This window comes from Orycteropus afer, unplaced genomic scaffold, assembly GCF_000298275.1.
Source record: "Orycteropus afer afer isolate SDZICR_OR568_19922 unplaced genomic scaffold, OryAfe1.0 scaffold00060, whole genome shotgun sequence".
Taxonomy (NCBI): Eukaryota; Metazoa; Chordata; class Mammalia; order Tubulidentata; family Orycteropodidae; genus Orycteropus; species Orycteropus afer.
This window is the reverse complement of record NW_006921647.1, coordinates 13499804-13515939: the sequence shown is the minus strand read 5'-3', so window position 1 is coordinate 13515939 and position 16136 is coordinate 13499804. Positions and strand designations below refer to the sequence as shown.

Here is a 16136-nt window from a genome sequence, read left to right as displayed (position 1 = left end):
GGTCTTTGCCCTTACCAGATCGGTGGCTTGAGTAAAAGACCCCATGCCCCGGTATATTCACAAATTTATGGAAAATTATGGGGTGGAGCAGCACCAGGGCGAGAGGATACAGATGATTGGTTGTTGCTAAGGAATTTAGGGCAGTGATCTAAGATGTTGGGGGACGTAAAGAAACCCCCAGCTTCAAAGTCCATTTAGGAAAATATTATCTAGGAAGGATGCAAGGCTCAGGTATGTGGAAGACTTTCAGGAGCCGAGCAAATCTCTGATACGTGCTGAATCCGGATGGCTTTTGTGATGCGTGCTGAGTTCGGAGGAAGTTCCTTGATACCTGATGAGACTGGAGGGCAGATAAAGGCCCTAAGGAGTGTTTAGAATTCCAAAAGTCCTGTTAGTATTGCTGACACTAAAAGGTTTCTGGTAAAAGATTTTCCTGGAGGCTACTAGAACTCTGGCTTCAGATTGACTCACAGGGCATTGTCTCATTTTGAGAAAATTTGTACTTTCTGTGACCTTAGCATTATAGGCTTTCTGTGCAATCAATGACCTTTTCAAGTATCTGCTGCCAGTGCTGCACAGAGCACAGTGCTGGTTAGAGTGGAGCACTCAGTAGGTACTTTGTGGTTCGTTGCTGTATGTGCTTTTACTAGCACTATGAAGTTAAGTTAAATTCAGGCCAGAGTAAATGTGCTGGGTAAAAATGTGCTCAAATGGATAAAATTTTACAGAAACAACTATTGCTTGCTTTAGTAAAACTGAGTGAAATGACTTTGAAAGCCAGGTCTCAGTCAACATTTTCTTGGAGCAGCACTTCTCTTATCCTGCAAGTAAGTCTAATTTAGATAAGAACATTTAACTTAAGTCTAGATCACTGGTATATGGGGCCAAATACCTTAATAATACGTAAAATGTCCTTTAGTCTTTGAAAAAAAGTTGTTGTACAGAGACAAGCAGACTTTTAGAAAGGTGAACTATTCTGTATACCTGATAATCAATGTCAATGACTCATTTTTCTTTTCACCATTTTTAGTGATTGCCATTGATATTGATCCTGTGAAGATTGACCTGGCTCGAAATAATGCAGAAGTTTATGGGGTTGCAGATAAGATAGAGTTCATCTGTGGAGATTTCCTACTGCTGGCTTCTCATCTAAAGGCAGACGTGGTGTTTCTCAGCCCTCCTTGGGGAGGACCAGACTATGCTACCGCAGAGACCTTTGACATTAGAACAATGATGTCTCCTGATGGATATCCTTTGGAAGTCCTGAGATTTTACACATAACAGCCCTTGTGAGAAGGCAGGGAGGGATGTGTGTGTGAGAGAAAGAGAAGGAGAGAGAGAGAGAGATTGATGAGGGGGAGATATTTGCTAATACTAGTATTTGATAGATTCTAGTTTATTTAGCATAAAAAGTAGGTATATAAAAATTAAGTGGTGATTAATTTACAAAAGTAATGGCAAATATAACATCATATTTTCCTTGGTTACTATTCCAATTTTACCACTGCAAAGGAAGAACTAGAAAACATTAAAGAATGCTGTTTGGAAATTGAGGATTTCCTCAAAACTTCTCCCTAGGGTCTAGATGCCCATCCCTTAAATTTTCTTCAACTCACAGTGACTAGTGTGATAATTTATTGTGTGTCTTCATTCTATTTTTGTTTGTTTGCTTGCTACTCTTCCAGGATACTGGAACAAGCCCATATTTCATAAAGAATAACATTCATTATTTTCCCCTTTCTTCATCCCTACTCCCCCCCAGAGGAATTACCTGTTTGACTCTAACAGGAAACATGTTTCTAACTTGCTACTTAAAACTTAGAATGTAGACTACAATGACGAGAGTTGCCCATCTTTATTCTTCACTGGAAAGAGCAGATTACTATGTGCTCCTATCCTTCTCTTTTTGTAATAATTAGGAAATGACGGCAGGAGAAAAAGTGTCTATTTCTCATCTTGGCTTCCTATCACTAGGATAACAGATTCAACAGGCTTCACTTCTAATCTCTGATTTACCAGGATCATTGTACTGCTGAACTAAAAAGCTGCTAGTTACTTTTTAGGGGCCACTGGAAAATTTAAAGTTACATTTTTTTGTTACATATAAAAATACATTTAGATTATGATATACTAAGTAAAGAACATATCTCTGTTCAGGAAATAAGTGTTTTTGTTCCTTTTTCTTAACTGTTCTCCACCTTTGAAATTTTCAGACTTTCCCAGAAGATCACTAATAATATAATTTATTTTCTTCCAAGAAATGCTGATATTGACCAGGTAAGCCTTTACTGAAGACCTTCTATGATACTCTGGCTTAATGGTTACAAAGAATGGGCAGGGGGAAAAAAATGTATTTCCTTACCTGAGAACACATTTACAAGAAGTTCCTGACTTGTTGATATTAGAAAATATGAATTATGTCAGTTAGATCCAGATCTGTTGCATCTTAATCCCCACAGCTCCTGTACATACATAGAGAGAGCACTCCACATTTTAATAATATGTATTGACGGGGTGGTTGGATTATTGTGTTTCACATGCTACATAGCCCAACAAGCCAAGATCTGCCTGTGGTAAAACATACCTTGAGACTAGAGGTGGTAGGGATTTCTAGAAATAGTATCATAAACAAAAATACAGAGACAAATAAAACCTTAATTTGGCCACCAAATTTAAACTGTAGTCTTGGAGAGTAAGATACTAGGCTAACATTCAAATGTTCTTACTCAATTCTTAGCACAAATATTTCTTTTAGTCATCGTACTTTTTCCCTAGTAGAATTGGACCTAATATAATGCCTGTCTCATATAGATTTGATGATGTCTTTATTTTGATCTTTTATGTACACTCATACATATCTGTTTTGTGCTAGGCACTGTAGTGAAAATCTTTTGTCTTTAACTATCTAGATTTCACTATAATGTTACAGCTGTTGTTAGTTGCTGTGAAGTCAGACTCCTAAGACTGATTTGTTTGTTCTTCTAGCATTCATGGTATATTCAGTATTGAACATACCACAAGTCAAATGTTGCTAGGTGAAGGCTTTTCCTCATGTGTCCTGTGAGGTACTTTGAGAGTTGATCAAGCTCTTCATCATCTGAGCTGTTTTCACCATTTTACTCTGGAGAATTTATCGTTATTATTTTTTCATCTGTGTTTGCCTCACCACCTTTTTTTCCTTTTTCTGGAATACTAGTTAAGTCTTCCATAACTATGTTTTCTGTGTTCCTTTTTCTTCTCTTTCTTACCTCGATCTGGTCTTCCAGCTTATTCATTCCTCAGATGTATACCCATCTGTTGTGGTTTTTTGTGGAATGTATTTATCCCATGTATTGTGATTTTTATTTCCTGTTATATTCTTTGTACTTAATATTCATTGTTCTCTGTTTTCTTCTTTTGCATTTTAATAACTGTGGTAGTTAAATTTGTATGTCAACTTGGCTGGGCCTACTTGAGTGGCTGGGCAGCTGGTGGTATTTATGACCCATGATGAGACAGGCAATCAACTCTGTGGTAGGATCTTCCCCAGGCACCCGCCTTTGGGATGTGGTCTGCTTCCTGTATATAAGGAGAAGCCTTGGGGATAGTCTCTAGCTTATGGCATGCTTGGACCCTGCATGTAGCCATGTCGTTGTTCAGCAATTTGCCATGCTCTGCCGACCTTGGGAGTTAATAATGGGCTTGAGTTAATGGCCTGTCATGTGGTTTGGTAACATCCAGTCTGTGCCATTTTATTTGTCAACCTTGGGCTTGTTAGCCTCAACAGCCAGTAGCTGCCTGATGAAGAGATGCCTCTAGCTTCAGTGGGCCAGGAGCAAGAGGAAGAGCTAAAGCCCAAGGTCAAGGGGCTGTCACACAGCGCCTAGAGCCTACCACTTTGAACTTGGACTTAAAGCCTCCAAATTGTAAGAATAAACTCCTGTTAAGGCCATCCCATTTGTGGTATATTCTTGTCAAAGCAGTACTCCGTAACCAAAACAATAACTTATCTTTATCTTTATGTCTATTAGGTAGATTTCAAATTTGTAATCTGTCTGCCCTTCTGCATTAATGCAGTTTATAATCCAGTTTGTTGGTTTTTTCCCCTGTGAAATACTTGTGACCTTCAAATGTCTCATTTGACAGAGAGCTCATTTTCACCTGGGGTCATTGGCAATTCTCAGGTAAAACAGAATGAGGAAAGCCAGGCTGGGTCTAGTGCATATCAGCCCTGCTGCACTTGAGAATCACCTAGATGCGTGTAGGTTATTCTCATGTGTAGCCTGAGATGAGAATCACTGTCCTAGCCTGGATCAGCCCCAAGGATCACCTGCAGCAATGGAGTGGATGAGCTTGCTAGCATAGGTGCTCAAGGTCATTGCCAGTTACCTCACAAAACAGCATCTCACGCCCTGACTCCCCCTTTTGTGTAGGGGCTGAACAGAGGTAGCATTTCAAGGCTATCCTTAGAGGGTCAGTCATTAGCTTCTGGGACAGAGTGAGAAAGTAGCTGCTAGAGGTTACCTCCCTCTTGCTTCTTTCATTGTTTACCAGCCACAGAGCTTCTTCCTAGACACCCTCATTTTGCTTCTAAATATAGACCAAAGCCCTCCATTTCCACAAGTGAGGCAGCACTGAGGTAGTGGGGACAGAGGAGTAAGAGCAGTTTCAAATATCTTAATTTCTTTTTTCTTGCTTTGCCTTCCCACAATCATGTGCCTCCTGCTCCAGGCCAGAGTCACGAACCCTCCATCCTCACTCATACACAGTCATAATCCTTCACCTCCTACACACACAGTCATGACCCTCTACCCCCATACACAGTCATATACATATACACACATACACAGTCACCACCCTAAACCCCTGACACACACACAGTCGTGACCCTCTGTGCCCTCACACATGCACAGTCACAATCCTCCATCCCCTTTGCATGCACAGTAATGATCCTCCATCCCCTATACACAAACAATCATGCTCCTCCATCCCCTGTGCACACACACAGTCAAGACCTACACAAAAACACATAGTCTTGACCCTCAACCACCTACCCACACACACAGAGTCATGACCCTCCACCCCTATACATACACATGCCCAAAGCAGCCTGGATCTCTCCTTTGATTTCTCAGTCTTTTATTTTGATGTTTTCCCTCTCACTGTGCATATAGTACTTCCAGTATTGATCTTGAGGGAGCCAGCATTCCTGCTAACTCAGTATCTTCCTGGGAATTAGAAAATAAGTGCATAAATAACAATAAAGCAATAATTAATGACTAAATTCATAATTAAATGCTCTGGCTTTCTGATGATACATCAGGGGAGGTTTCTGGATAATACGGCATGTAAAATGGACTTCAAAGGTAAAGAGAATTGGATTGCTAGGATTTGAAGAAAAGGTGGCAGGAATGTTGGAATCAAATATGTGGATTATATTTGAGGGTTGAGTTTTTAAAAAAAAAAAAGACTGATAACAGTTCAAGCTAAAGTTACTATGGAAAGAATGTCAGTGATACTAAGATTTTAAAGAGAGCCAGTATGAAAAAATGACATGCTTTCTCTAGAGGAAAAGAGTAGACAATTTTAATGTTTGTGAAATTATACAATAATTTAATTTGTGAATACACAACTCAGCTACATTTTCTCTTCCTTCTGCCAGAAACCAGACCCACTTGCTTCTGTTGGACTTATTCACACCATAATTTGTCATACCCTCTAATTCTTGGTTTAGCTACTTATTTAGCCTTTGGCACACTGGTTGTTAGCTCTGGCTCCATATTAGAGTTGGTTGAGTACCATTTTAAAAAGTCCTGGCTCTTGTAAAGAGATTCTCTCAGATCTGTTTTCTGGGATGGTGCTCAAACATTTATATTTTAAAAGTGCTTCAGATAATTCTAGCATGCTGCCAGAGTTGAAATTCTTTGGGTTAAAAGAAGAATAAATGAAATTATCTAGCCTAAGCTGCTATTTGGAATTAGAAGATGAAATTAGATCTTCCTGCCAGTCATCTATGAGACATTATGTGTGAACTTTGTTAGTTGCAGAAGAGTCATCCCCTAACTCATGGTTGTCCCATGTATTGCAGAATAAAACTTTGCCTTTTCCTATCCCATCTTTATGATTGCTGGTATGTTTGATTCCATTGTTGCAGCCACTCTGTATTTTTATTAGTGCTCTCCAGTCTAGGAGGCTTATTTTCCAGTCTTCCAGATCAATATTAGACAGTATTCTATTGTGAACGATAGTGCTTTCATTGGCTAATTTTCAGAAGTAGATCACCAGGCCTTTTTCCTAGTCTGTCTTAGTCTGGAAGCTCTGCTGAAACCTATCCACTATAGGTGACCCTGCTGGTACTTAAAATACAGTTGACATAACTTACAGCATCATAGCAACACACAAGCCATCACAGCACAACAAACTGACAGATGGCAAGTCTAAATATTGGCCTCACAAAATGGTATGTGCTGTTCCAGTTCTAACAAAAAGTTATGATTGTATAATTTTTTTATATCAAACTTGATATCTTACCTAATACCTGCTGTTCACCTGATTCAGAGCTACTTTTTAGACTCCCCAATAAGGATGAACCTATTGATTCATAAGTGTTATTTCTTTCATATGTAAATATCATAGTCCATAGCTAATCTCAGGAGAGGTGGTATAGTCTTTGCTGTACTATATTGTCATCCTTATATTAAAAATTAAGGGCCACATTTGGGAACTTGAATGATAATCAGAAACTCACTGTTTAGTGTACAGGTTATTGTGCTTAATTTTTTTTCTAGTTAAATTGCCCTAGAGAAAGAGTTAACTTTTTTTCTTTAATATGTTTTTGATTCATTTCAAAAAACTACCAAATTCGAGTTTGTAGTTCAATTGCATAGCCTCTAGAGGGAGTAAAGATACTAACCCAAACCATTGCCTTCAAGTAGATTCCAACTCAAAGCAATCCTGTAGAACAAATTACAATATATAGGGTTTCCAAAGCAGTAAATCTTTACAAAAGCAGACTAGCTCATCTTTCTGTTGGTGGGTTTGAACTACCAAGCTTTTGGGTTGCAGCTGAGTGCTCTAACCACAGTGCCACCTACAGCACCTAGGTGCCACCAGAGTACCTAGCAACCCAATAAAACTGCCCCATAGGTTTTCCAAGGCTATAATCTTTATGGAAGCAAACTGCCCCATCTTTCTTCCATGGAGTGACTGATGGGTTTGAACCACTGCCCTTTTATTTGGCAGCCAAGCCTTTCACCACTGCGCTACCATGGTGCCTTCATTATTCTCCATGTTGTTGTTGTTGTTATGTGCCATCGAGTCAGACCCAACTCATAGCGACCCCTCCTTGGGTTTCTGAGACAGTATCACTACAGAAGTAGATTGTCCAACCTTCCTGCCAAGGAGTGGCTGGTGGGTTTGAACCGCCAGCCTTCTGGTTAGCAGTCAAGCACCTTAAGCACTACACCACCAGAGCTCCCATTTATTCTCCATAGGGATTGTGATATTGACTGCCCTCATATAAGAAAGCACAAATGAAGCTTTGCTGCAGTGTTTCTTAATATAAGCCTATATTTGCTTCACTCCTTGTAATAAATTTTCTCAGTAAATGATACAGATAGACAATAGAGGGATGCGTAGGTCCTCATGCCACACACAGTGCTTCATGTATCCTGGTGCTAATAGCCAGGGCTTCCTAATCCTTCCTCTTGTCCTTCCTTGGTTTTACATACCTCATGGAATTTAAGAACAGTCTTCATGTTTCTGGTATCCTGTTCTGGGTAAGCAAAAAAGCTTAGTGAAGTGATCATTGGTAGCCCTCTCTTGGGAGACTAACGTAGGTTAGATTTTGATGTCCAGGGGTATTTTTCTGACCAGACATACATGTACCAGTAGCTCCTATTGATGGTGGCATTTTAAATCACATTTGTTTTAATCAACAAGTAAATATTTTGTTTCATGCCACTCACAACAGAAATATCCCAGGTGGATAACTAAAACATAAAGAATGAAACAGAAAATAAGAATATCTGCGAGAGCCTCAGGTAACATAAAGAAAGCTATCTGACTCATCAAAAGACTTCCCCAAAAGAGTAAAAAGAAAACCGACAGACTAGGGAAAAAAATTTGGCAATGACAAATTTGACAAGAGGCAAATCTCTGAAATTTGTAGAAAACACCTCAACAACAAAACAGCAAGGAATCCAGTTAAAAAATGGGCAAAGAACATGAACAGATACTTTGCCAAAGAAGACATTCAGGTGGCCAACAAATACATGACAAAATACTTGAAATCATTAGCTATTAAAGAGGTGCAAATCAAAACAACAATGAGATACCTTCTCACTCCAGCAATAATAGGAATGTTCCAAAACACAGAAAACAAGTGCTGCCGTGGATGTGGAGAGACTAGAATTCTCATACCCTGGTGGGATGGGAGCTCTGGTGGTATAGTGCCTAAGGCATCTGACTGCTAACTAGAAGGCTGGTGGTTCAAAACACCAGCCACTTCTCGGAAGGAAGGTTGGGCAATCTACTTCCGTAGTGATACCACCTCGACAACCCAAGGGAAGGGGTCACTATGAGTCAGGTCTGACTCAATGGCAGTGAGTTTGGTTTTGATTTGATGGTAGAATTATAAAATGGTATGACTGTGGAAAATGGTATGATGTGTCCTTAAAAAGATAGAAATTAGTGATATCCTATGATCCAGCAATCCCACTACTAGGTATATTTCCTAGAGAAGTAGGAGCTGTGCCATGAATAGATAGATGTGTCCGCATATTCATTGCAGCGCTATTCACAGTAGAAAAAAGATAGAAACAAGCTGAATGCCTGACAAAGGGGCAAGAAGACTGCATCTTCTGACTTCCTCTAACCCCACAAGAGGAAGACAGAATCACTATTAGTAGCCCAAAGGCTATTCCTGTGAGGCCAGACATGCTGCCTCCCTCCAGCCCTTTCATCAACCCTGACACCAGCCATTCCTCCCACAACACCCACCACATCTCTGCTGGGTTCAATAATTCGCTGTACTGGCCACACAGAACTCACAGAGTATGGGGGTTATTGGGGAAGCAACAGGCTACAATTCAAGTTCAGGAACACTCTCAGTCTCTCAGCCCACTGTCTCTTAGCCAGCAGTCTCTCTCACTCTCTCAGCAGTGCATGTCTCATGGTGTCTCTCTCTCGTGTCTCTCAGCCGGCAGTGAGAGATTCCTTCTGCCTCTAGGAGGGCTCCTTTTGAGCCTGGCAGAGTGGGCAAACTAACCAATCCCAACATTGGTATTCTAAACACCTGAGAGAGAGAGAACTTCCCAGAAGATTGCTTCGTGCCACTCACAACAGAAATATCCCAGGTGGATAACTATAACAATCAAGAGCTACTCAGTTGCTCGTGGCATATTCCACCATGGAGTTTACAAAGACTTATGGCTAGAATAGCCACACTGTGTAATTTACTATATCACAGTGCCCAACAACAGATGAATGAATAAACAAACTATGGTACATATACACAATGGAAAACTGTAACATTAAAGAATAACAGTCAATCTGCAAAACATCTCATAACATGGATGAACCTGGAGGACATTATGCCAAGTGAAATAATTCAATCACAAAAGGACTAATATATGAGACCATTATAAGAAGTCAAGAAGTGGAAAGCAGTAAACAATAAGGGGAGATCAACACAAAATGATCAAGGCAAAGGAGACACAGAGAGGAGGAGCACAAAAGCTAAAGGCAACAAGGATAAATGCTATTAATAACAGTAATAACAATAATCTCCAAGGGTCTGTAAGTAGACACAGAAGCTGAACAGGTATGCTACTACACCCATGAAGAAGTTTGACAGGATATTTCTACATATGTATTTACATATGCTGCAATGTATGTAGTACAGCATACATGTATGTAGTACAGCATACAGGGAGCAAAGGTATGACAACTGCTTTGCCATAACCAGACACCTGGAGGGACTAAGTCACTGGGCTTAGGGGTTTAGGGCTATAGTTTTCAGGGAAAACTACGTCTAGGTTAATTGGAATAACATAGTCCACAAAGACAGTGCTCTTCATCCTACTTTGGTGAATAACCACTGGGTTCTTAAAAGCTTTCAAGCAGATATCAAATACAAGCTGTTGGTGTCCAAAGCAAAACAAAGTTTGAAAGGCAGGAAGGGGCAGAAAAGAAAAACAAATGGAAATGGAGAACTCAGGGAGGAAGTGGAGAGATTGCTGTTATATCCAAGGGATTGCACTAATATCACAACTAATATCACAGGTCAAAATGTGTATTAAATTCCTAATGTCTTCTGTAAACTTTCATCCAAATCACAATAAAATACTCCCCCCCCCCAAAAAAAAAAAAAGAAAAGAAAAGTTATCTGGAAGACTGTTGGCAAAAAAATTAAGATTTGTTCACTTAAGCATAGAAATTTAATTTCTATTTATTACATACAGAAATATGGGACTAATTTTATGAGTATCTGTTAAGTTTGCTGCCTAACTTTCCACTGATAGAATATTTTCTTCTTTCACATGTCAGAGAAGTGTTCATCAGAAATTTTTATATCTAACTTAGTTTTATTTTTGTATAGTTGTTGGTTGGATGTAACAGAGGAAACATTGGGGCAGAAAGGAACCGTGGTTGAGGCACTTCCCTGTATTGCACCAGGTTTCTAAGCAGAGCTGCCTCCCTGCTGGTCCTACCACCATAACTGGCGGATTTGTGAGCCCCATGCAAAACAGTCTTCATTTTTCACCTGGCTTGGTTTGTGTGTCTTAGTCTGGGTTTTCTAGAGAAGCAAAAGCAGTGAAGCTTAGAAGAAGAGAAAAAAAAGTATCACAAGGAAATGGCTCACACAGTTGTAGAGGCTGACAATTCCCAAGTCCATGGGTCAAACATCAGGCTGAAGGCTTCTGACTCTCAGCTGCAGGGGCTGATGAACCCAAGATCGGCAGGCAATACAGCAGGCTGCAGCTTCAGTGGCTGACGAATTCAAGATCAGCAGGTAAAATGGCAGGCTATTTATTCACAAGCTGTGAAGGCAGCAATCCCAAGATCGGCAGTCCACTGGTTCAAGTCCAGATGATGACGAGCCAGTTGTAGGATCCCAAGAAAAAAGCCAGAGACCTTTCCCAGAGCTTTACCATATATATTGGAAGCAGAGCGCATCTTGAAGAAAACTCCCTTTCAGCTGATTGACTGCTCATAGCAGATCTCATCACAGGGGATAACTACATTGTAATTGCTGAACATCTTTAGAATCATGGCCCAGCCAAGCTGTGACACATAACCTTAACAGCTTCTTTTAGATGTAATCACTTCTCTAGAATGGTAATGGGACTTTTTTTTTTCTGTGCTGCATCTTTCTTATAATAACAAGTGTATGTCTTAATAGCAGTGGGTTTGTTTTTTTTGGGGGGGGGGCGAGGGGGTGTCCTTAATATTATCTATTCTTCCATTAGGATCCAATTTGGAAGTTATCTTTTCTCGTTCATTCATCATACAATTTAAACCAGTTTCTGGTTTTGAAATACAGTTGTGAGTGTTTACATAATTCTTAAGTCTTCTATGCCTTAACTTTTACTAAAGTCACAACCTTAATTGTGATCTTTCTCCCAATTCTAACATTCTCAGTCTCTAAAGAACAACTTTATTTCCTGACACAAAATGTTTATAAGAGTACAGCTCTTAGTCTAGTTCCAGTCCTAATGAATTGTGATTTCTTTTGATAGGTCTCTAGTACATTTAGGTACTATGTCAGAAACATACAGCATGTAATGCAGAGCTACTGGTTTTTACTTATCTATTTCTTTCCCTTTCCCTCTGTCTTCACCCCACCGCCACCTCCACCCCTGATTTATTAAACTTTCAGAAAGCAGAAGGAAGCAAATAGCATTTTGTCAGTTTGCCTTACTGGTGAATGGTAAGAACAGCTAGAAATGGATGACATTAAGTTTGCTTGAAGCAAAGTATTATTTATTGACCACAACTACATAATATACAGTCCAAAATTCTAACCTTTGAAATGTATGTAAGTTGTAAAAATGTGAATAAAGTACAAGAAAACTAAAGTTAGAGATTAATTAGAACACTTTAAAGTAACATGTTACATTTTTAAGAGTTAACTTTTTAAACACTAAACAGATACATGTTTTGTTATATTTTGACATGGATATATTTTACCTATTTTTCTAGTTGTGGGAACATACACTTGTTTTTTTGGGTTTGTTTGTTTATTTTGTCTGTCATCTGACTCCCAGTGAAAATGTAAGATCCATGAGGGCAGAGATTTGGTCTGTATTTTTGCTGCCTTGCACTGCCTAGAACAGCAGCTTTTCAGTAAATAGTTCTTACTATTTTGTCCTAGACCTCCAGAAACTTCCATGTAACCACGTTTCATTTCTATTTCTTTTCTAAAGCACTCAAGTCCAGGCAACCGTCTTAAAGATGCAAAGACAAGGAGAAAAAAACATCTTCTCAGAGATTGTAAAATACAGTTCTTTTGACAGCTTATTAAATAATGTTGTTGTTGTTGTTGTTGTTGTGTGCCGTCGAGTCGGCCCCGACTCATAGCAACCCCTCCTTGGGTTTCCGAGGCAGTATCACTACAGAAGTAGGATTGCCCAACTTTCCTTCCGAGGAGTGGCTGGTGGGTTTGAACCGCCAGCCTTCTGCTTAGCAGTCAAGTGCTTTAGCCACTATGCTACCAGAGCTCCCATTAAATAATGTACCCATGCATTTATATAAAACAAAAAACTAGTTGCCACTGAGTCACTTCTGACTCATGGTGACCCAATATGTGTCAGAGTAGAACTGTAATCCATATGGTTTTCAATGGCTGATTTTTCAGAAGTAGCTCGCCAGGCCTTTCTTCTGAGGTACCTCTGGATGGACTCAAACCTCCTTTGATTAACAGCTGAGCAAGTTAACCATTTGTACCACCCGGGACTCCATGCATTTGTGTAGTTCCAGTTAATTGTTTTTTCCTGAGGAAATTTCAGAAATTGCTTTTTCTATTTCTCCAAATGCTCTTTTTAGGAAGATAGGCACCATTCCTATTTTTCAGATCTAGGAAGCCAAATCCTATTGAAATTTTTTCCTGAATTAATGGAGGAGATTATTGGTAGAACTAGGATTAAAATTTGCCTTTAACTTAGCTTGTTTTTCCTGCTTAACCTAATCTTAGCAGATTTTTTACTGTTGTTTCAGCTGTTTTTGCTGTTTTACTTTGTTTTATTCTCTCTCTTTTTTTCTCTTACCTATATTTTTCTTCTCACTCATCTCCTTATTCCCCCCACCCCAAAAAAAATACCTGCAGTTTATGGGTCAGATTTACTTTAAATAAGTCATTTGATTAAAAGAATAGGAGAATATGCCTTGATTTTTCTTAATTCTAATGTATACCTGTTTTTCATATGTTAACATTTGGAAATTAGAAAGGACTATAACTGGGAGTTCTGGTGGCATGGTGTCTAAGGCATTTGACTGCTAACCTTATGGCTGGCGGTTCAAACCCACCAGCCCCTCCTCGAAAGGAAGGTTGGGCAATCTGCTCCTGTAGTGATACAGCCTTGGAAACCCAAGGAGAGGTCACTATGAGTAGGATCCTACTTAATGGCAGTTGTTGCATTTATAATCTAACAAACTTAATTTGAAAGTCTCCCTTTTTTCTATAATAATAATAATAAAATATTATGCAATCTGAAACACCTTGCAGTCAAGAAAACATTAAATATGTATTGTTTTTTCATGTATATTTGCACAACAAAAGCAAGTTTAGTTTTTTTGTTTTAGATTAAGTTATAACTTAACTCATAGAAAAATTATTGTGAAACAATTATATTTTTTAACAAACTTTTGTTTTGTTTTGGCTTTTTTTTTTTTTTTTTTTAGATATACTGACCAAAATGCCTTTTACTCGTTATTTATAAGCAAAATTCCTCATTCTGACATTCCTTCTGAGAAACATGTCACAGAAATACCAAAATGTCTCTATGATACTACTTGGCTATATTCAGATTTCCATTTTCACTTTCAATATTACATTCCTTGTTAAGAAATATTGGGGTGTATGTTTATGTGTGTTTCATATCATTATAACTGTGTTTTACTTTTGATTTCTTCTTTGTTGTTGTTGTTATGTGCTGTCGAGTTGGACTCGACTCACAGCGACCTCTCCTTAGGTTGCCGAGGCAGTATCACTATGGAAGTAGATTGCCCAACCTTCCTTCTGAGGAGTGGCTGGTGGGTTTGAACCACCAGCCTTCTGATGAGCAGTCAAGTGCCTTAGGCACTATGCTACCAGATCTTTACTCATTGATAAAAACAGCTTATTTCTTTTATATTCCTTTAGGGATAGGGATTGTTATTTATTGTCAACTTTTTTTTTCTTTTATGAATGTATTATAAAATACCCTATTATTTCTTCCCTGTTTCTCTGTCTGTGACTTTTTTTTTCTAAGTTGGAAGAAATTGAAATACATACTCATTGCTAGTGCACAATAAATTTTACCTTCTGTAAGATGCTGGTATATAATACCTATGATACCACTTCAATTAGATTCTCTCAGCCCTCCAAACCAAAACAAACTAGACTGAGCACCTCTCTTTATAAAACATGAAACTATAATATTGCCAATACAATTATAGAAAATGCATGTATGCTGTTATTTGTACCCGTCCTTAATCATTCAGATATCCTTTTACTCTCCCTCACTGTCTTAGGTTGTACTCTGATTGCTCAAGGCTTTCCACTGGATTCTCCCTCCCTTTCCCTTGATTTTTTCATTCCTGCCTAGATAAGCTGATCTCAGGTTTCCTTCACTATATTCTAGTATATGAGTAACTACTATAAGAGTAACAGAAGGAAGAATTGGTCCAAGTTGAGTAAACTGCAAAAAACACCATTTAGAGATGGAAAAGTAGACGGTGGAGTCTAGAATCCTCATGAGAATAGGAGTCATATCTATCTGCTTTCTAATGTATTCCTAGTATCATGTAACAGACGCTCAGTAAATATCATTGAAAGAATAAGAAGGTAAAATGCAGCAGATAAAGTGAAGAGGAAAAAGTTTTTGAGGAAATGGTTTGTTCCTTATATTTTTATGTTGTTAGTAAATTAACCTGATGTTTGGGAAGGATTTGTTCATTTTCCCTTCCTCTCTGAGTTCCTTAAGCTTCTGGAATTGCAGAGATGTCCTCTGTAGCAGTAGCATCATAATTTTACCCATCATATGAAATGTGTCTAAAACATCTAGCATTCTGCCTCAAATTATTGCATTAATAACTACCTTAGAAGTAGCAGCGAGCATTTGAGTTGTTGTTGTTGTTATGTGCCATCGAATCCGATGTGACTCACAGCGACACCTCCTTGGGTTTCTGAGGCAGTATCACTACAGAAGTAGATTGCCCAACCTTCCTTCCGAGAAGTGGCTAGTGGGTTTGAACTGCCAGCCTTCTCGTTAGCTAGCAGTCAAGTGGCTTGAGCACTGTGCTACCAGAGCATTTGAGAGGCCCCCTTATTTGAAGGGCTTGAATGAACGCCCAGGGTCTTGTATGATGAAGCATCGTGAATGAATGGTTTGTTTGAAATTGTGCTTCTATGACTTTCTTCTGTTCCTTTTTTTAGGTGGCATCCTTAGCTGGACCTGGAGGAGAAGTGGAAATTGAGCAAAATTTTCTTAATAATAAGTTAAAAACAATCACTGCTTATTTTGGTGACCTGATCCAAAGATCACCCTCTGAAACATAGCCAAAGTCCATGAGGAGAAAAGATTGCAGAGTTGTCAGAACATCCCTCAAGTACAAACAGCTGGAATTCCTTCTTGTATTCACTGATGTTGTGGACCTGGTACTCTTATATCAGGATCATTCACAGGAGTCTAGTGAATGTTAATAAAGTCCTTTGAGATTCTTTGGTAATATTCAACAGGTTCATCATACATTATGATATATGTGCCTTCTGTAAAGAGGGCAGGCTTGCCCTGTGCTTAATATGTGTATGTATATATTTAACTTTGTCTTTTTTGGTTTGACATCCTTTTTTATGTTCATATATTGTGTTTTTTTAAAATATGTTATTGTTGTCAAGTGCTGATGAGTCAGTTTCAACTCATAGTGACCCCATGTGACAGCGTAGAATTGCCTCA

At 38.9% G+C, this 16136-nt stretch overlaps 1 protein-coding gene across 1 annotated transcript in view; it reads left to right on the top strand.

Moving 5' to 3' along the window:
• The window catches only part of TGS1 (trimethylguanosine synthase 1), a 76761-nt gene extending 61022 nt beyond the window's left edge, over nt 1–15739 (top strand). Inside the window, exons 9-11 of the mRNA XM_007939505.2 lie at nt 1031–1247; nt 2199–2277; nt 15617–15739. Coding sequence (XP_007937696.2) covers nt 1031–1247; nt 2199–2277; nt 15617–15739 — 419 coding nt within the window. The remainder of the gene's footprint in view (nt 1–1030; nt 1248–2198; nt 2278–15616) is intronic.
• Nucleotides 15740–16136: the final 397 nt, after the last annotated feature.